This window comes from Hipposideros armiger, unplaced genomic scaffold (assembly GCF_001890085.2).
Source record: "Hipposideros armiger isolate ML-2016 unplaced genomic scaffold, ASM189008v1 scaffold_35, whole genome shotgun sequence".
NCBI lineage: Eukaryota > Metazoa > Chordata > Mammalia > Chiroptera > Hipposideridae > Hipposideros > Hipposideros armiger.
The window spans coordinates 5,658,577-5,676,522 of record NW_017731385.1 but is presented as its reverse complement, the minus strand read 5'-3'; the positions used below and the strand labels follow the sequence as shown (position 1 = coordinate 5,676,522).

General features: G+C 52.7%; 1 protein-coding gene across 1 annotated transcript in view; it reads left to right on the top strand.

The window, feature by feature from the left end:
- The window catches only part of LOC109380381 (proprotein convertase subtilisin/kexin type 6), a 138,989-nt gene extending 123,078 nt beyond the window's left edge, over window positions 1-15,911 (top strand). Inside the window, exons 14-19 of the mRNA XM_019637863.1 lie at window positions 4,996-5,175; window positions 5,329-5,367; window positions 10,653-10,755; window positions 11,639-11,835; window positions 13,711-13,798; window positions 15,597-15,911. Of these exons, the coding sequence (XP_019493408.1) occupies window positions 4,996-5,175; window positions 5,329-5,367; window positions 10,653-10,755; window positions 11,639-11,835; window positions 13,711-13,798; window positions 15,597-15,759 (770 nt within the window). The 3' untranslated portion in view covers window positions 15,760-15,911. The remainder of the gene's footprint in view (window positions 1-4,995; window positions 5,176-5,328; window positions 5,368-10,652; window positions 10,756-11,638; window positions 11,836-13,710; window positions 13,799-15,596) is intronic.
- The last annotated feature ends 2,035 nt before the right edge of the window (window positions 15,912-17,946 follow it).

The window sequence follows — 17,946 nt, the reverse complement described above, 5'->3', positions numbered from 1 at the left end:
GTGTGTGTGTGTGTGTGTGTGTGTGTATATATATATATATATATATATATATATATATATATAGAGAGAGAGAGAGAGAGAGAGAGAGAGAGAGAAGATTTTATTGGGGAATTGGGGGATGGGAACAGTGTTGGGAAATTGGGGAAGGGGAACAGCCAAGTTGTTGTCCTTCAGTCTTAGGTGTGGAGGGCACAGCTAGGTCAGCTCCAAGTCCAGTCGCCATCTGGCTGCCTGTCGGTGGCACTCAACTCAAGGTGCTGTGTTCAATCTTAGTTGTGGGTGGGCGTAGCCCTCCATCCCATGCGGGATCAAACCGGCAACCTTGTTGTTAGGAGCACGTGATCTCACCAGCTAAGCCATCCTGCCACATGTTGGCAGCTCAGTGGCAGCTCAGCTCACTGGCCCATGTGGGAATTGAACCAGCGACCCTGTTGCTCAGAGTTCGCGTTCTTAACCAACTAAGCCATTCAGCTGGCCCTTGTATATTTTTATATAAACAGATGAAGGTGAGCCTTTTTTATTCCTTCCGCCCAAACTGCTGTGTTAAACTTGGTAAACTTTCTAACTCAGGTTCACTGGACTGCAGAAGGTAGAAACTTCCACTGAAGTGTTAGACTGAAACAGACTTCTCGATTCTTCTAGGCCTCTCTTTCTTTACTGTGTTTTGACTAAAGAATTTCTCCCCGTGCGTTTTCAATATGGAGGCGGGGGAGCGGGAATTAATAAATTCTTTATTATTAATAATTTCTCTTATGGCTAAAGAAAACCCAGTAATTCAAAAGTATGAGCTCAGAGATCTTAATCTAACAAGACCTTCCCCTACTTGTACCTGCTTTGTCCCGTTGTAAATTCCAGTCTTGAGGAATTTTAACGCTTAGTTCAAAACGTCAGGGAGAGAAAAGCTTCGTTACTGCTGGCACTTTCCTATCGGCACATTCTCCCCTCGTGTTCCCTTCGCTGTGGTGCTTTCTTTGAACAGTAAGAGTCATTCTGTTTGTTCACTGCAAATTCAGTTCATTGAGGAGAAATGCGGCATTGAAGGTAGAGACTGATGATAAGGCCACATTGGGGGCCTCCGCCCGCATTAGCTGAGGGTTATTGTCTGCCTCTCGCAATTAGGTGCCGAGGCTTGGCTGGTGACAGAAGCAGTGGTGGTGTGGCCCCCAAGTGTTTATGTGGTGGATTTGCCGTTCTTTCCTTTTCAGTCTCAGGAATGTGATGGAGAGAGCCAAGAAATGTGGATTTGGACATCTTTTCAGACCCCCTCCTGGCAATTAAGTAATTAACAGCCCTAGTTGGGTTGTTCTCAGGGAAGCTTGAACAGGCATGCAGAGTGCCTGGAACAGTACATAACACACTCTTGTCAAGTGCTTTGTGCAGAGCTGACCCACTGGTGCCAAAGCCCCCGGCCTCTGTTCGCAGCTGTGCTGAGTGTGGGCTCATCGTCTGGCTGTGTTCTCCCTCTGTCCCTTCTGCGGTTTTTCCACATCCACATTTCTCATCTCCCCAATGCGAGTGCAGCCTCTGGGGCTGGTGCAGGCAGAGGCAGGTGGCACTGGGACCTGGTTCCCAGGTGTGCTGGGGCTCCGGGTGGTGGAGAAGGGTTCACCTGGCAAGAGGAGAGGTTGGCCCTGAAGTCCAGCGCCCAGAGCGGCACGTGGCTGTGTGTCTCTCTGCCTTAGTCCGTACTCACCCCTGACTTGTGCAGCTGGGGCTGCGTGATGGGGAAGGTATAAAAGGATGTGCTCATTAGATTGTATTTAACAAACACATCACAGCTCTGTATGCCAGTCGCTGTGCTGTTTTACTATCGTTAAATCATTTAATCCCCCTAACAGCGGCATGAGGTAGATATTATTATTATTATTATTACTGTTGTTATTATTATTATCCCCATTTTATAGATGAGGAAACTGAAGAACAGAGAGATTAAGTAATTGCCCAAGGTCACACAGCTAGGAGGTGGCGGAGCCAGGATTCAAACCCAGATCGTGTTGCACCAGGGTCCTAGTTCTGCCCACCTCACCGGGTAATTCCTGGGTGACCGAAGTTATAGCAAGCAGTATTTGTAATTGTAAATGTGTGGAAACTACCTAAATGCCCATCAGCCGGGGGGCTGTTACGCAAATGGTGTGACAGGTCTCTGATGCAGTGATGGGACGATCACCACGAAGTTAATGGGAAAAGCCAGATGCAGAATACCAGGTGTGGTAGTAAAAGGCACAGGACAGGATGTGGGTTCATGTTTGATACGAATAAAGCACCTCTGGAAGGCCCAGGAAACGGGTTGCCCATGGGGAGACAGAGATGGTGCCAGGGGATGGGGCTGGAGGCAGATTTCCACTGTCTTCCCTTTACTTTTGGATTTTGAGCCATTTATATTTATTACCTATCCAGAACTGTAAATCAAAAGCTCTGAGTACTACAGCTTTTTAATGTTTTGTTTTGTTTTTCCTTAACCATACAGCCATTTTCTTCATAGCTTTTTAAAATGAAACTTACATTTTCTTAAAAAATTTATATATGTGCAAGGGAATATATGCTGTGGGTTTGAAGTCTTTCTTCCACTCCTGAACCCCAGCCTCCCCTCCCAGCCCCGTCCTGCTGGTTTCTTGGAATTCTTTTTTTTTCCTCTTAGTTTTATTGAGATGTAATTGACATATAACACTATACATTTAAGGTGTACAACAGAGTGACTTGACTTACATATATTGTGAAATGGTGACCACAACACATTTGGTTACACCCATCATCTCATATAGACGTGCAAAAAAGAAAATAAGTGGTTTTTTCCTGGTGACGAGAACTCTTAGGATATACAATTTTGGTTTCTGGAATTCTTCCCACTCTCCCTGCCTCCACGTGGTATGTCTGATCCTTAGCTCAGGGCAGCCCCTCTTGTGTGTCATTACCAAAACTATTCCCGAAAATAAGAATCTAATTTTAGTGACTAGGCCTTTGGTGGTGGTTTGTGGACACTTCATATAAGGCCGAAATAAATCTCAACTGAAATTACAGCGCCCAGAGCCCTTGGTCCCTGTCGTGTAATCACAGTTGGTCACTCTGGTTAAAGTGCCCAGACCCCTTTGTGGGTTTGAAATACAGCGTTTGTGATCCTAAGGAGTAAAAAACGGATGATGATTCACAACTAGGAGTGGCGTTTCTGCACCTGTGCCATGAGACGTACTTCCTGTGTTGTCGTCACTGCCTGTGTCGCCTGTGTTAGGGATGCCTTAGGGAGGTGGCCCCAGGTGACTACAGGACCGGGTCCTTTGGAAGGCCATGTCTTGTGAAACAGTAAGCACAGGAGTGTTTTTTCAGGTTGAAGGACCTACATCCTTCCATCCTGGCCTGGCCAGGAGAGGCCCAGGTGATCGGGGCCTGACCTGGGCAGGTTTGGAGGCTGCAGGCGTTTGGGGCTGGGACCTTGGTTGGCCAGGGCGATGGTTACCAAGAATCAGTGCTGCCGTGTGCCACGTAGTGACAGATCCGTAGTCAAACGCCATTCAGAGGAGCACCAGAGTTTGGTCTGTGAACGGCAGGCCAGTTCTGCCTCTGTCTTCCACACTCCACATGGGACAGGAAGGACACGGCCACAAGTTTATGGGGGCGTGTGGACAAGCAGGGCCTTGTCTAGGATTTCGGGAGCCTGAGCGACTCCTGGAATTAGAACAAATGATGAAGGTACACTGGCAGAGTGGCACACGTTGCAAAAATATTCCATCGGCAGATTTCTAAAGACAGATGGCCTGCTAATCGCAAGGAGGAAGTGGAGCCACAGGAGCAGAAGTGACAATAAATCACAAATAATAAAGACTCATGGCATTAACCCCTTGCCTAAAACAGTCCGATTGCCAAGAAGCCCAATGACAGGAAATTGAGAGGAGGCCAGGCATTTCCTAGCCAACACAGAGGTGGGGCTCGCAAAGACACTGTCCCTCGTTTGGGCCTCGCTGACCAGTCCCCAGGCCACCCTGAGGTGGCTCACAGCTGGTAGGGCTGCGTTTCGTGGTGGGCCAGGCCAGTGGGAGAGGCACTGCAGGCTGGGGTGGCAGCGTGTCCTCGGGCAGGTCACACTGGACCTCGGCCCCTCATTTGTATGAGAATGACAGCAGTGACCTCCTCAGCATGGTCACATAGCTCTGAATGCTGCGACACTGGTAAGAAAGCAAGGCCCAGAGCCATGGTCTGCAGCAGACATATCGAACTCGGTTCCTGAGGTGTTTCATAGCATCAGGGCGCTCACCTGGAAATTGCAGGCGGGTTTCCCACCTCTCTTTATGCCTGAGAAGGCTAGCGGCACGCGGGGCCATCGCTGCCACGTGGGCGCAGGTGGTGGGGCAGGGTCCCTGCTGCCTCCCTTCTCCCCCCACTCACTGCGCATGGCTGGGTGCTTTCCTGTCAGCCACGGTCCTCCCTACGCCCACCTCTCATTTCCCCCACACCCCGTCTGGCGTTGTCGAGGATTTCCACCCGGCACGTAGCCTCTGTGGACATTTGGGTTTGCACCACCACTGCCACCCCGCTACATGTCCCCGTTTCCCTGGGCTGGCTGTGAAGGAAAGAGCCTAACAAGACAAGTCTCCCTGTGATCCAGGGTCGAGGATCCAAACAGCGAGAGTCCTCAGTGTAGCCCAGTTGTCACATTCGGAGGTACACAGGACAGGACTCAGGGCCAGGCCTGGCCCCAGACTGACACACTGGGTATTCCCAGAGCGGGAGGGGGCTGTTGCTAGTCATGGGGGTGGGAGCTATCGAGGGAGGCCGCAGAGGACAGGGCAGGGGCAGCAGGCGTACCCCTGGTCCTGGGATGAGTCAGAATGGAAGGGGTGGGGGGCGCAGAGCCCTGCTGTGGGGGGAGGGCTTGGGGGCCTGAGCCAGGCAGCGTCTGGCCCTTCTGTGGGTCTCACAGGCCATGGGCTCCAAGTTCATCAAGAGCTTCCCAGGGGCTGTTTCTTGTCTACTGGGTGACTCTGTGGGCTTGGTGCCTTCCAGGGAAACTGAAGGAATGGAGCCTAATCTTGTACGGCACGGCAGAGCACCCCTACAACTCCTTCAGCTCCCATCAGTCACGCTCCCGGATGCTGGAGCTCTCGGCCCCGGAGCTGGGGCCACCCAAGGCCGCTGCGTCGCCGTCCCAGACCGAGGTTCCCGAGGATGAAGAAGACTACACAGGTAATGCGTCTGAAGTCAGAGGAGATGGCTTAGCCTCTGCGAGTTCTGGCTTTTCCACTGTGGGCTGTTGCTAGCAGAAGGCGGGGCTTATGATTGTATGTCTTCCTTCTTTCCTGGAAGTCGTAATAATGATGGTAATTTGCACTCACACAGCTCCTTCTACCCACGGCCCTCCTAATATTTTACAGACCAGTAAGTATGCTTCAAACCAGTAAGTATCTCCAACCTTCCCAGGCTGGGCAACCGAGGTTCCGTATGCCCAACCAGAAGCCCCCTGGTTAACGAGGCTCCTCCAAAGGCACCCCTTTTCCTCAGCGGCCCCTAACTCATGTCTCAGCCTCCTGACCCTCCCTCAAGTCCACCCACTTTCCGTCCTTGTAGCCAGAATGTGGGAAGGACCAGGGTCCTAACGGGGGCCCGAGATGGTCAGGTTGAATGAACATAGCCAGGAAAGGAGCTGGCACTGAGGGTATTGACCGGCCATAAAGGATAAAGAGCCACGAGAGGGCCTAAACCTTAGGTCAGTCGGTACTGATCTACACCAAATGGCTTCGGAATCTCGCAGGAACTAAAGATGCAATTGCTTTTCCTCCAGCTGGTCATTGCCAGGTGGCCCCCAGCTCTGGCCTGCAGCTCCCCCCGCAGGGCTGGTGGCAGTCTCCGTCAGCATGTTTTGTAGAAAGGTATATTCCCTTCCCCCTGAACCATCCCGCAGTGATTTGTGGGAAACTGAGCGTTTCTGGTTGGGCATATTTTCCTTAGCAAAGTATTCCAGCTACTGGATAAATGACGGGTGATAGCTAAGACTATTGATGCTTTGAGTTATCTAATAGCTTCTGGGGAGAAAAAAAGTAACAAAATGGAGAATTCCACCAATACATATCAAGCATAAATTATGGTCGATTCCATTTTAAATTTCCTCTACCTTTCCTTTAAAATGGAGCATTGAATTATGTATGAACTAATCTGCTCTGTTTCCCTCTGTGATTTATAAACTGTGGCAAGATTCAGTAATTATTAATAAAGGACTGATTTTTTTTTTCTTAAAATCTGCTACTTACTCTAACCTTACACGGTCCTGGAATCTCACTCTAAGACTTGTCTGCAGCCCACGTCACTCTGTCTTCCCCAAGCTTGGTCTGGATGGATGGGGGTGCCCTGCGGGATTAACACATGTTTCCTGATACTCGGGAGTTCCCTGCAGTCTCAGGGACCACGTGCAGGTCACAGCCAGAAGAGGCAGGGACAGATGGAGGAGGAGCAAGAGGGTGCCATGTCTTGGAGGACAGAGGGAGAGAGGGCTTGTAGGAGGGGTGGGGAGGTGGGGAGGAGGGACAGGAGGAAGGGGGTAAGGAGGAGAGGGAGGTAGAAGCAGCTGCGTTGGATCTAAGAGACAGGGGCACCCCTTGGTGTCCTTGGTGGCTGCATCTCAGTCACACACAAGCCCAGGTGCAGAAGCCCAGGAAGAGGGAGAGGTGAAGGTCAGGGGTAATTATCAAATGCGGCCATGATTATTCACACCTTTTTGCAGAGCTTATCACAGTGGTGAGAGGCTGGAGCTTGCAGGGGTGACTAGGTAGGAAGATGGCTTCTAGAGAATGCAGAGAGCTGGTCCTGAGCCACCGTGCAGGGGGGTGATGGGCCCAGTCCCAGGGTGCAGCAGTGGGGGTGCCGGGCAGGCAGAGCAGGAGGGCCAGCTCTCCCCAGGAGAAGTAAAGGAGATGAGATCAGTGAGGGTTGGAGTGGGGAGCCCGGCTACCCACAGACGGTAAAAATTGCAGGACAGTAGTGGGCAAGGCTCTGCCAAGAGGGAGCCGGGCTCCTGTAGGGGTATCAGGCGCCCCGCCAGAGCCCGCAGGAGAGCTGCCTGGGAAGGGGGTGGCAGTGAGGCAGGCAGGCAGCGGTTGGCATCTCAGCCAACACTGCCCCTGGGAATGAGGACAGAGGAGGGCGGAAGGCCGGGGCGGGGGGGGGTCTGCGTTCCTGGAGTGAGTGTGTGAAAACCCATTTGGGGGTGTACTGTTAAGAGATCAGCAGGGCTGGGGGTCCAGCTGGGAGGAAGGGCAGCAGGCGAGGTGAAGGGACCCTCAGTGGCCTCGATACTAAAGGCACAGAGCTTTAAGGTGATGGCCACCCTGCTGGGACAGAGCCGTCTGGTGGCTGGAGAGCAACTGGCATGGCTAGGAGTGAGGCCACCTCAGTGACTCACTCAGGACGCCCGTTGAAGAGCAGGTCCTGGGCTTGGCTTCAGCCCAGACATGGCTTCAGCAGGTCTGGGGGTGATGTGGGCTGGGGAGCAGGGGTGATGGCAGGAAACTGGGAGGTGCTCAGGCTGCTAGAGGAGAACAGGATTGTCATGAGAACAGGCGGCTTGCCTGGGCTTTGGGAAAGGAGGGTGTGTGGGCAGAGGATGGCTGGGGACAGCAGTTAGCCACACAGTAGTGTGAGGGGGCCAAGCACCTGCATAGCCTTGGCCTGGAGAAGTTGTCTGGGACAGCTGTTGATTGACAGAACACATGGCATGTCCAGTGCAGGACTGTGTCAGTCACAGACGCACAACAGACACGGGCAGAAGCGTCAAGTAACTCGCCCAGGTCACAAGCCATTGAGGAAGAGACCAGCCCTGCAGCAAGAGGGCTCTCTGATCCTTGTCAGCACCTCTTGTCTGCAGTCAGCTTCCCTCCCACCCCTGCGCTTGAGGGGCCAGGGCCCTTTTCTGGGATGGTGTGATACTTGCAAAATCCCCCTGTTGCTTCAGAAATTGATCTGAGCATGTAATGACAAAGCCATCGAGAGCACCCAGGTTGCTTTCTACCATTTGTTGATGTGAGATTTTATCCTGGATTTGTGCCACAAAGTTAGACTTAAGGTAGAGTTTTCGGATCAGCCTGTGTCAACGCCCTGCTGGGAGTCAGCTGTTAGCAGGCTCAGCATGTGACCATGCCTCCCACGTGTGTTTAGAGCTTTGGGATGTGACACAGGAGGCCAGGGGTTCCCCAAGAGCTTTCACACTAATTGAAGAAAGAGGAAAAGGAGGCATAAGAGATTGCAACACAGATGACCTATGCTCACAGCTGTCTGTACCAGGAAAAAAACACAGGCATTTTTAGGGGCGATGAGTGACTGCGCTCAGACGGCCAGCCAGGTGGGTTTGATGCAGAAAGCCTCACAGAAGAGTAGAAGAGCCTTGATACTGGGCATTTGGAAATAATTCCATTAGAAAGCCATACTGGGGAAGGGGCCTACAGATATCTAGCTAAGCATCCTGGTATGGGCAGTATTGTACTGACCTCTCCAGTGGGGGGCCGGACGTGGCCCGTTACCTAGATGCCCTGTTGGGGTTCTGCTGCTCATATGTGGGGTGGACCTCAGCCTCACATGGGGCTCCCCTCAGGGTTACTGACTAACCTCTCCCCTGCACAGAGGCCCTGGGAGGGAGGGGATGGGGTGAGGTCCACACATGTGAACCAGCAGCCGGAAGCACCCCTGCAGGCCCTTCCCCACAGCTATCCCTGTCCTGGGACATTCCAGAATATCCTTTCTGTGGATGAGGAGGGCACCTGCACTCGCCCAGTTTCCTCTCCCCGTCCTTTCAATCATTTTCTCACCTTCAGCCGCTCCGCAGGTATTTACTGAGCACCTCCATGTGCCAGCCGCCCTTTCAGGTGCTGGGATAGCAGCTCTAGACTATTCCTGCCCACGTGGCACTTGCTTCTCCTGTGCCAGGAAAGAGTGAAGAGGTGGCCTGTCTTCCTCCTGTGCCCCCAGATCTCCTTAAGATTGAGGGATTGTTCCCTTTATCAAGGGGACTGACCTGCTGCTCCCTCCGAGGACATCTCAGGCTAGGCTGGTCGGGTCCGGGGCCCAGTGGCCAAACTCATGTGTCTCCAGCACAAATGGTACACAGAAGGGGGGTTTCTGAGGGCGTCCCCACAGATGGACTGGGCTGAGGTGGACAAGAAGCAAATCAAATGAGAATTGCCTCCAAAATAGGGGACAGTCTGGAGCTGCGGAGGGGCTGGGGGCTGGCTTGGCTCAGGGACCGCTTCGGATGTGGCAGGCAGCGTCCTTGACACTACTGACCGTCAGCAGCGACGACCCCAGAGTCCTTCCCACCCCAGACCAGGAGGTGCAGCGTAGTGGGGACGAACACCGCTTTGAAAGGGGTTCACAGTGGGACCCACAATGAAAACTCTGGAAATACCAACAACGTCCACCTTTAGGGGAGGGAAGCCAAATAAACCGGGCCTAACACTGGGGAGGTCTGGAGGCCCTTTAAAGACGAATGAAGAGGGCTTTGTGCCCCTCAGCAAAGATCCATTGTGGGCATCAGAGAATGGGGACTTCTGTCTTTCCCTCGCGTCCCCATGAAAGGCTGGTGGCCAGCATATCATGTCCTCTTTGCTTCTGAGCTCACTCCTACCCCCTCCAATAACTAAAACTCCACAGAAGGTTTGTTTTTTTCCTTCTAAAGACTCAAAACGCCTCCCTAATGGCCCACTGGGCCCCTCCCTGCACGGGCAAACTTTCCTGAGCCATTTCCTAGAGTAGGGGGAGAGGTGGGGGTGAAGGCGGGGCCGTCCCACCAAATGCCAGCTTTGGCATGCTGTGGTCATGCTCTTCGTCAGGCCAGGGTGAAGAGGACAGGTGTGGACCTGCCCCACCGCCAGCACACCCAGAGGGAAGGACCCAGGAGGGCGAGGCTGGCTGCAACCCACTGAGCTCCCTGCATTTTCCCTCCCCGCTTGTGCAGAAACACACAGGCCCCCAGAGTTAAATCAGGGAGGCAATATGGGACTTGAACAAGGACAATGGTGGCCCATTGCCGAGGGTGAGAGGAAGGAAAGCCAAAAGGGAGGTCGCTGAAAGGAGCGCAGCCCACGTGGAAGGCAGCCCCACCTGCCCCAGACCTGCCCGGACAGCCATGCCCCGTGGTCCTGAACCATGAAAATCCATCCTGTTCCCACCTCATCTTTCCTGCTTCATTCCCGTGGGACTGTCAGTGTCTGTCAGCAGCTTTTCGAACACCCTGAACACCCATATCATATTGCTTCGTCCTTCATGATAGAAATCAGAATTGCTGGCTGGTCCCAATTCATGACTCCGGTGCAGGGGCACATACTGAAAGGCAGTGCCCTGCCTCTCCTGTCTCCGTCCCACAGACTCCCTTCTGGTTCCTCACAGAGCACATCTCGTCACAGATCTGGGTCCCCACCCACCACTGGCTCTTCTGTGCTCAGCCTGTCCCTGTCGAGAGTCATCAGAGCCTCTGACACTGGTGCCCGGAGCCAGGTTTCGTGTCCCCTAGCCAGGTTCCCCATGGGGGTAGGTGCCCAGGCCCATGGTCTGACCGTCCAGCCCTGAAGGCCCGCCACTTGTTAGGAAAGTGCCTTGAGACCCTGCCACCAGGTCTCAGGGGGCTGGATTTGACCGAGAAAGCATCTCTATGGGTGAAAGGAAATGCTTGTTTCTTTAAGGTGTGTGCCATCCGGAGTGTGGAGACAAAGGCTGCGATGGCCCCAGTGCAGACCAGTGCTTGAACTGTGTCCACTTCAGCCTGGGAAACGCCAAGACCAGCAGGTAACGGCCTGGGGCTCCTGTCTGCATGTCTGGGAGCCTGCAGCACACTGCCATGGGGGCCTGCTTCAAGCGGTGCCCTAGCCCCCCACACCTGGTGCCCTACTTAGGAATAAATGGAATGCCCCCCAAAAGAAATTCACAGTAAGTTTCACCACTTTCGAATTTGGGAAGTTTTAGTAATTTTTTGGTTCTCATCACACAAGTAATCTGCGTCCGTAACAGAGAAGTCAGACGTGTGGCATTGTGATGTCTGTGCTTATAAACTTTTCTCTCTCCATGTTGTTAAAGTAAAATGGGTCATATTGAGACTGCCAAGGCTGACCACTTGGGAACTGTAGACAAATGTCATTATAGGGGCCAGCATTCTCAGCCATGCACTGGGAGCTCCCATCCCTGAGTGCCCAGGCAGGGGTGTGGCCGGGCATGGGGAGCAGGGGTGCAGGCGTGACTCTCACAGTGTCCTGGAGGTCCCACAGTCACCCTGCCCTGTGCACAGGCGGTCATTGTGCAGACCGTGCTCGCTGCCCAGGAGACCCGCTCCCTGACGGCACCAGGGGTGGGGTTTTGCTGAAGGTTCCAAAAGTCAAATCCCGTCCCGTGGTGCCTCCCTGGGGTGACTTGGAAAGGAGAGGGTTCCCAGGGTCCTGTCCAAGTCCTCGGCCCCCTCCTGTGTACTTAGGACCCTCTCAGCTGCCTTCATTAAGACAGTGGGCATCAATGGGTTGGTTAACCTTCATCCCTGTGGACTTTGTTTCGGGGGATAGTTGGGGGTACAGCTAAGGTCCCCTGCAGCCCACTGGCCTGACTCTGGTGAGTAGTGCTGCTGGCCTCGAGCATGGGGCGTGGCTCCATTGGAAAGGCCGTCTCTCTCCTGCTTACCCAGGAAGTGCGTGAATGTGTGCCCCTTGGGCTACTTTGGGGACACAGCAGCAAGACGCTGCCGCCGGTGCCACAAGGGGTGTGAGACCTGCTCTGGCAGGAGCCCGACCCAGTGCCTGTCTTGCCGCCGCGGGTTCTATCACCAGCAGGAGACGAATACCTGTGTGACCCTCTGTCCTACTGGATTTTATGCTGATGAAAGTAAGTGCGTGTCGCCAGGCATAGAAGTGACGAGTGAGGCCCTCCTCCTGGCCTGGGGTCCCCTCTCCTGCTGGAGTTTTCCCTGCCTCTGCTTCCCGTGAGAAAGGATACTTCACCGGGAGGGAGGGAGAGAGGGTGAAATCAAAGCCTTCAGACCCTTTAGTTAATAGCGGGTCACACACAAACCAGCCAGTAGAGTTCAAAGTGATCAAAATGTTGCTGAAATGAGCCCCGGGGTCCAAGGAGTCTCATGTCTGTGAGTCTGTCCATTATGAAAGATGGGCACAGAGGTGGCTTGGGCCAGCCACTCTCAGGCTCGGTCAGATTTCAGACATTATAGCAGAGGAGGCCTCGGAGGAGACCCTGCTGTCTGTCCTGCAGTTTCTCCTCCAGGAAAGACTGCTGTGGGCTCTGCTGTAGCCCCGGCTGTGTGCATGGGGTGAGGTGGGGCGGCCAGGGGAGCCGGCACCAGCCTATGGACTTGCTGGGTGAACCAGCTATGGACCAGCTATGGATGTTCTAGGAAGAGCTGCTGAGCTGAACTTGGGGTTGAAGTATGGACAGGTTTGCAGACCTCCGTAAGTGCAGAGGAGCCTGCTGGCCAGACAAGACGGGTTAGTCTTTATGGTGCACTTGACACATGGTGACCACACCCCTAAGAGGTGGGTGGTGCTTTCCTCATCTCACAGATGGGGAAACCAAGGTGAGAGAGGGCAGAGGGCCCAGGATGGGTGCTGGCACACGTGGGTCTTGAGCTCAGAAGCCAGGTGTCCTTCCATTCTACGAGTTGCAGGAAGGTGGGCAGATGGACGGGGGCTCTGGGGCCCAGGACCCCATGCCAGTGTCTCACCAACTCAGCTCCCCCCAGAAGAAGCAAAAGAGAGGGTTTAGGTTAAACTGATGGAGGATAGTTCTCAGACAGGTTTAAAGAAGCCGCTGTTTTGACAGGGACCGTCGCGCAGGTGTGGGCCTCCTCGGGGCTCTTACTATGCAGAAAGGACCAGTGATGGGCCTGTCACAGCTCTGCTGTGGGGAAGGGGCTGGGACATCCTTAAAGACACAGAAAGCCACCGAGTTACCAGACTCTTTAGAAAGGAAACAAATTGTCATTCAAGATGCATTCCGCAGCCTTTGCAACACCTGCCCTAAGCTGCCAACCAGACCTGTTCTCGGGGTGGGGGCTCCTTCACCCCCACCCTGTTCCCACGGCAAGAAGCCGCCACCCTCATTGACCCCACGTGTCCTCACTGAGCACCTGGGACGTGTGTAATGCATGCGGTGTATGTAGCAAGCAGCCCTTGGCTTCCCGGGCCAGAATGCAAGGTGGTATCGATGACACACCAGAAGGACTGGCCTAGATAATGATTTAGGCAAATGCAGGTGGGGTTGTGGTGCCGCAGAATTTCCCCAGGAGGCAAGGTGGGTGTCATAGATTTCAGGTCTCTGGACATGACCTCCATGTCTTCAGTAAAGACCCGTGTGAGGGCAGTAGGGGGTGCTCCTCAGGCTGCTCCCTGTCGCATCCATAAAGGGTGCCAAGTCATCTCTGTCCAGTCAGCCAGGAGCTAACTGGCTTCAGTCCCTGTTGATAGGAGCAGAACCGGAGCAGGTCTCCTCTGGACGGGCCCAGCAGGGTTGTTTGGGGACTTCAGTTTACTCCAGAAAAGAGAAGAGAGAGGCCTGTCATCTGACCCCTGTGCCTGCGGTCTCAACATGGCCTCTGGCCATTTCATTACATCATCCATTCTGGAGACCACCCCTTGGTGACGACCTACTCTGTCAACCCTGCTTTGGAACGCTGGAGTCTCATTTGCCCAGACATGATTCACAGTCTTTCTTCTCCTTCTCTCTTTCCCTCATCTTCTTTTTCTCCAGGTCAGAAAAATTGCCTTAAATGCCACCCGAGCTGTAAAAAGTGTGTCGATGAACCCGAGAAATGCACTGTGTGTAAAGAAGGATTCAGGTAAAAACCCTTCCTTTGAACCTGGAGGCTAGCAATATATTTCTGCTATTTGTCATTTCCGTGACCGATGTACCAAGTTTTGGCAACATTTTTTCGGAAAGCTAAATTTTCAGAAGCCCAAAGGCTTCCGGGGTAAAGATGAAGAGCCTGTCCGAAATCAGATTTTCACGTAGAGATCGGTGTTGAAGATAGAAAGTTAGAGGATGGGTGAAAACCTCTACATTTTTATTTAACATCTGGAGAGTTGGCAAAAGTGAGCGCTGATGCTATCTCATACGGTAGGGCTGGCTTCCCGAAGCGTGGAGCTCCATTTTTTTAGGCACCAGTAGCCCTACTTCCTCCATTTTCCCTCCCAGTGTGGGCAGGGTGGGAGCCCAGGGAAGCCCACCCGCCCTCTTTTCCATGATCTGTCTTTTCTCTCTGTTTTCTTAGCTCTGGTGTCTCCTGGGTAGCGGAGCCTGCTCACTGAGGATGCCCTTAGATCTTTCAATTCCTGGTTTTACCCTCTCCCACCAAGCTTAGCTCATGTCACCTTGAAAAACACTTTACTTGAGAGGGCCGGCCGAGTGGCTCAGTTGGTTAAGAACTCACTCAAGAGTTTGAGCTCTGAGCAACAGCGGTTCAATTCCCGGCCTGAGCTGAGCTGCCAAGAGGTGGCAGGATGGCTCAGCTAAAAAAGAAAAAACAAAACAAAAAAACCCCACTTTACTTGGTCAGTGACTTTCACTGGAATATTTTGAAATGTTGGTTTAGCCCATTTCATGCAACCAAACTGCATTGAATGCGACCACATCGTCATTACCTGTCTTTCCAAGTAACTCTCTAGGAGCTTGGACAACGTTCTGTTCAAAATTATGCCATGAACACTCCTTCAGTCTAGCACCAGGACCCACATTTTAAGGGACAATGAAGAGGGTCAACTTACTGGCCCCGCTCCGCTGGGAAAGTTACTTGAAATCATAAATTTTTGTTTCCTCATTTGTAAAATGCTGGGGGGGCAATATTACACTTCGTTGACAAAAGACATCCAGCCTAAGAGAAAACTTATAAAAGTTTATTTGAGCCAAACTGACGACAATTGCCGGGAAGCAAAATCTCAACGGATTGAGAAAATGCTCCCCAAAATGCCCGTTTTGCAATTTATTTTATATATTAGAATCAAAGGAGGAAGGAAGGTTACATGAAGTTCATTGGTTGTAGATTAAGGGGGTGAGAGAACGCAAAGTGGGGAAATCTCTGGGATTGGATAAAAAGTAAAATGGAGAGACACACACTTCTTTTACATTGGTGGGTGCAGCATAGTTAATAGCATTTTACAGCACATAGAGATAGTATTTGGGGAACAAGATAACAATGAGGGATTTTGTAGTTTCCTGCTCTGGTGTGGTGGGTTGTGCCCCCTGGAGGGTCTGGAAAAAGAGATTACTCTGATATTGCAAAGGTATGTTATCTTAGATGCAAAAAAGACAACAGACAGGCTTAAGGTAAATATTGAGCTTTGTTGGGTCACCTGAGTGGCTCAATTGGTTAAGAGCTCCCTCAAGAGTGTGAGCTCTGAGCAACAGCGGTTCGAATCCTAGTCCAAGCTGAGCTGCCGCTGAGCTGCCAACAGGTGGCATGATGGCTCAGCTAAAGAAACAAAAGATTGAGCTTTGTTAGGGAAGCTACAGGCCATGGATATGACTTCCCACCATGGCCCACCTTAGTTAGGAATTTTTATGTTCACTCCATCCTCTGTGGCTATTTGCAGTCTCCTGAGCTTGTCAGGTTTAACATGTGGCCCCTTTTCCGTCCACAGCTTCCTTGTGAAGCTACATCAAGTGCCTGGAATAGGGCCTGGCCCAGGGTCAAGTTCTTCACAAATGATTTACTGTATTCAAGAAGTCGGAAATGGCAGCATGTGTGGGACACAGGGCCAGGAACACAGAAGGGAGACGTCCTATCCATGTGTTCAAATGTAGCTTGGATATAAGAACTGGGCCAGAACATGGAAAGGATGATCAGAAGACCTAGCTGGGTCAAACAAAGGAGGAAAAAAGGTTGGGGGAAGGGTCTGCAAGAGCAATGCTTCTTGTCCAGCCCGGAGAGCTGGCATCACCAGGGCTTTTGTTGAAATGCAGATTCTGGGGGGCCGGCTGAGTGGCTCAGTTGGTTAAGAGCATGAGCTCTGAGCAACAGTGTCGCCGGTTCAATTCCCACATGGGCTGGTGAGCTGCGCCCGAGCTGAGCTGCTGCTGAGCTGCCAACAGGTGGCAGATGGCTCAGTTGGTGAGAGCATGTGCTTCTAACAACAAGGTTGCCGGTTCAACTTCCACATGGGATGGGGGGGCTGCATCTCCCCGCACCCCCACAACTAAGATTGAACACTACACCTTGAGCTGAGTGGCCACAAGCTGCCGATAGGCAGCTGGATGGTGACTGGACTTGGAGCTGAGCTAGCTGCGCCCTCCATGACTAAGACTGAAGGACAACAACTTGGCTGTTCCCCTTCCCCGATTCCCCAACACTGTTCCCCTCCCCCAATTCCCCAATAAAATCTTTAAAAAATAATAAAATAAAAAATAAATCTGTTAGCTGGACAAGGCAGGGTTAGGAGTGAAAGGTTGAAGTTGGGGAAGGAGTTCTCAAAAGCAAAAGGGGATGACATTGAGCTGGGGGCCTGGGGGAGGTGGCTGCGATGGCACCTCCACTCCAGGCTGGAAACTGAGGTGTCAGCTGGGAAGCCTCAGTGGTTCCAATATGGAACCCGTTTCCCAGTGGAGAAATGCTGGGGTCCCAGGGAGCTGGCATCTGCATGCTGTGGATCCTGAGCGAGAGAGGCAGTCGACTGCTCAGCCAGCAATGGCGTCACAGGGAGACAAATGCAGCAGCCACAGAGTGGAAGGAGGGCCTCCAGCCATGACTAACATTCAGAAAGGCCCAGAAGCCGGAAACATGGCAGCCGTAAGCCACAGAAAGCTTCCTTTTATTGCCTAGTATCCTCTTAGGCTGTGGCTTCAGATCATCACTGTCACGTTAAAGCAGCGCGAGCAGCCAGCCGCGGTCTCCTGCCATCCATCTCTTTAGGGGGACACATGCAGGAAGGGTTTGCATCTAAGGACCTTGATGCAAACTGCCAGTCACAGGAGCCCTGGCGCCTTGCTGAGGAAGAACCTTGGGTGGGCGTCCGCCCTCCAGGGAGAGGCTTTCGGACCTGCCGCCGTCTCCCCCTGGTGCAGGAGCCTGGATCTCACACACACCCCAGAGTACTCGGTGCGTGTGTCTAGTGGCAGACCCACTTACAAAGGTGCACCCAGCAGTGCACTCTTGGGAACTGGAGAAAGCATAGTAGCTGACCTGCATTCACACTGCTGTGTGCCAGACACCGGTCCAGTGCTTTATGAGTTTTTGCTCATTTGGTCCTCAAAGCAACTGTACGATGCAGGAACCAAGATTGTCCAATGAACAGGAGAGGAGATGCAGTGTAGTGCAGAGAGGCCAGCTGGCTTGCCCGGGGTCACGGTTGCATAACTAGGATGTGGCAGAGGCAGGTCCCGGAGTGGGCTGTCCAGCTCCAGTCTCGTCCTGAATCCATCTACCCAGGAGGTGAGAGAGAGGGGCAGGAGCCACATCAGGCAGGGCTCAGGTGTGGATTTTATTTCAAGCTCATTGTGAAGGGTAGAAGGTTTCAAACTAGGAAAGAGACAAGAATGGGTCCAGGTTCAGGGTCAGTCTTGCTAGTACTTTGTGGAAGGGTCAGAGGGCAAGGGAGCCTGAGCTAGTGTGCCACCAGGTGTCACCCACACATGCTCAAGTTCTCCTCTTGGGGTCTGGGTTCAAGTTTGATTAATGTCAGTGAAGAGACGCCATTACAGACTAGGAGAGGACTTGAGGCCTTGGCCTTCTGCACCAGGACCCAGGCCGCGGGGCTTTGGGGACAGAGCTTGGGGCCACCACTCTTGTTCAGGTGGCCCGGGTATCCCTTCCAGCCCAGCCGCTAGCTGGCTTCCGGACATCTTTTCCTGCTTTCCTTAGCTGGAATTTTAAGTGACACTAAGCTGTGCTTTACCAACCTTCATTTCCTCTCCTGAAAGGTGTTTGAGGGCAAATTGTCATTCAGTTAGAATTTGGAAGGGATATAAAAACCTGCCCCCCACCCTTTTTTTTTT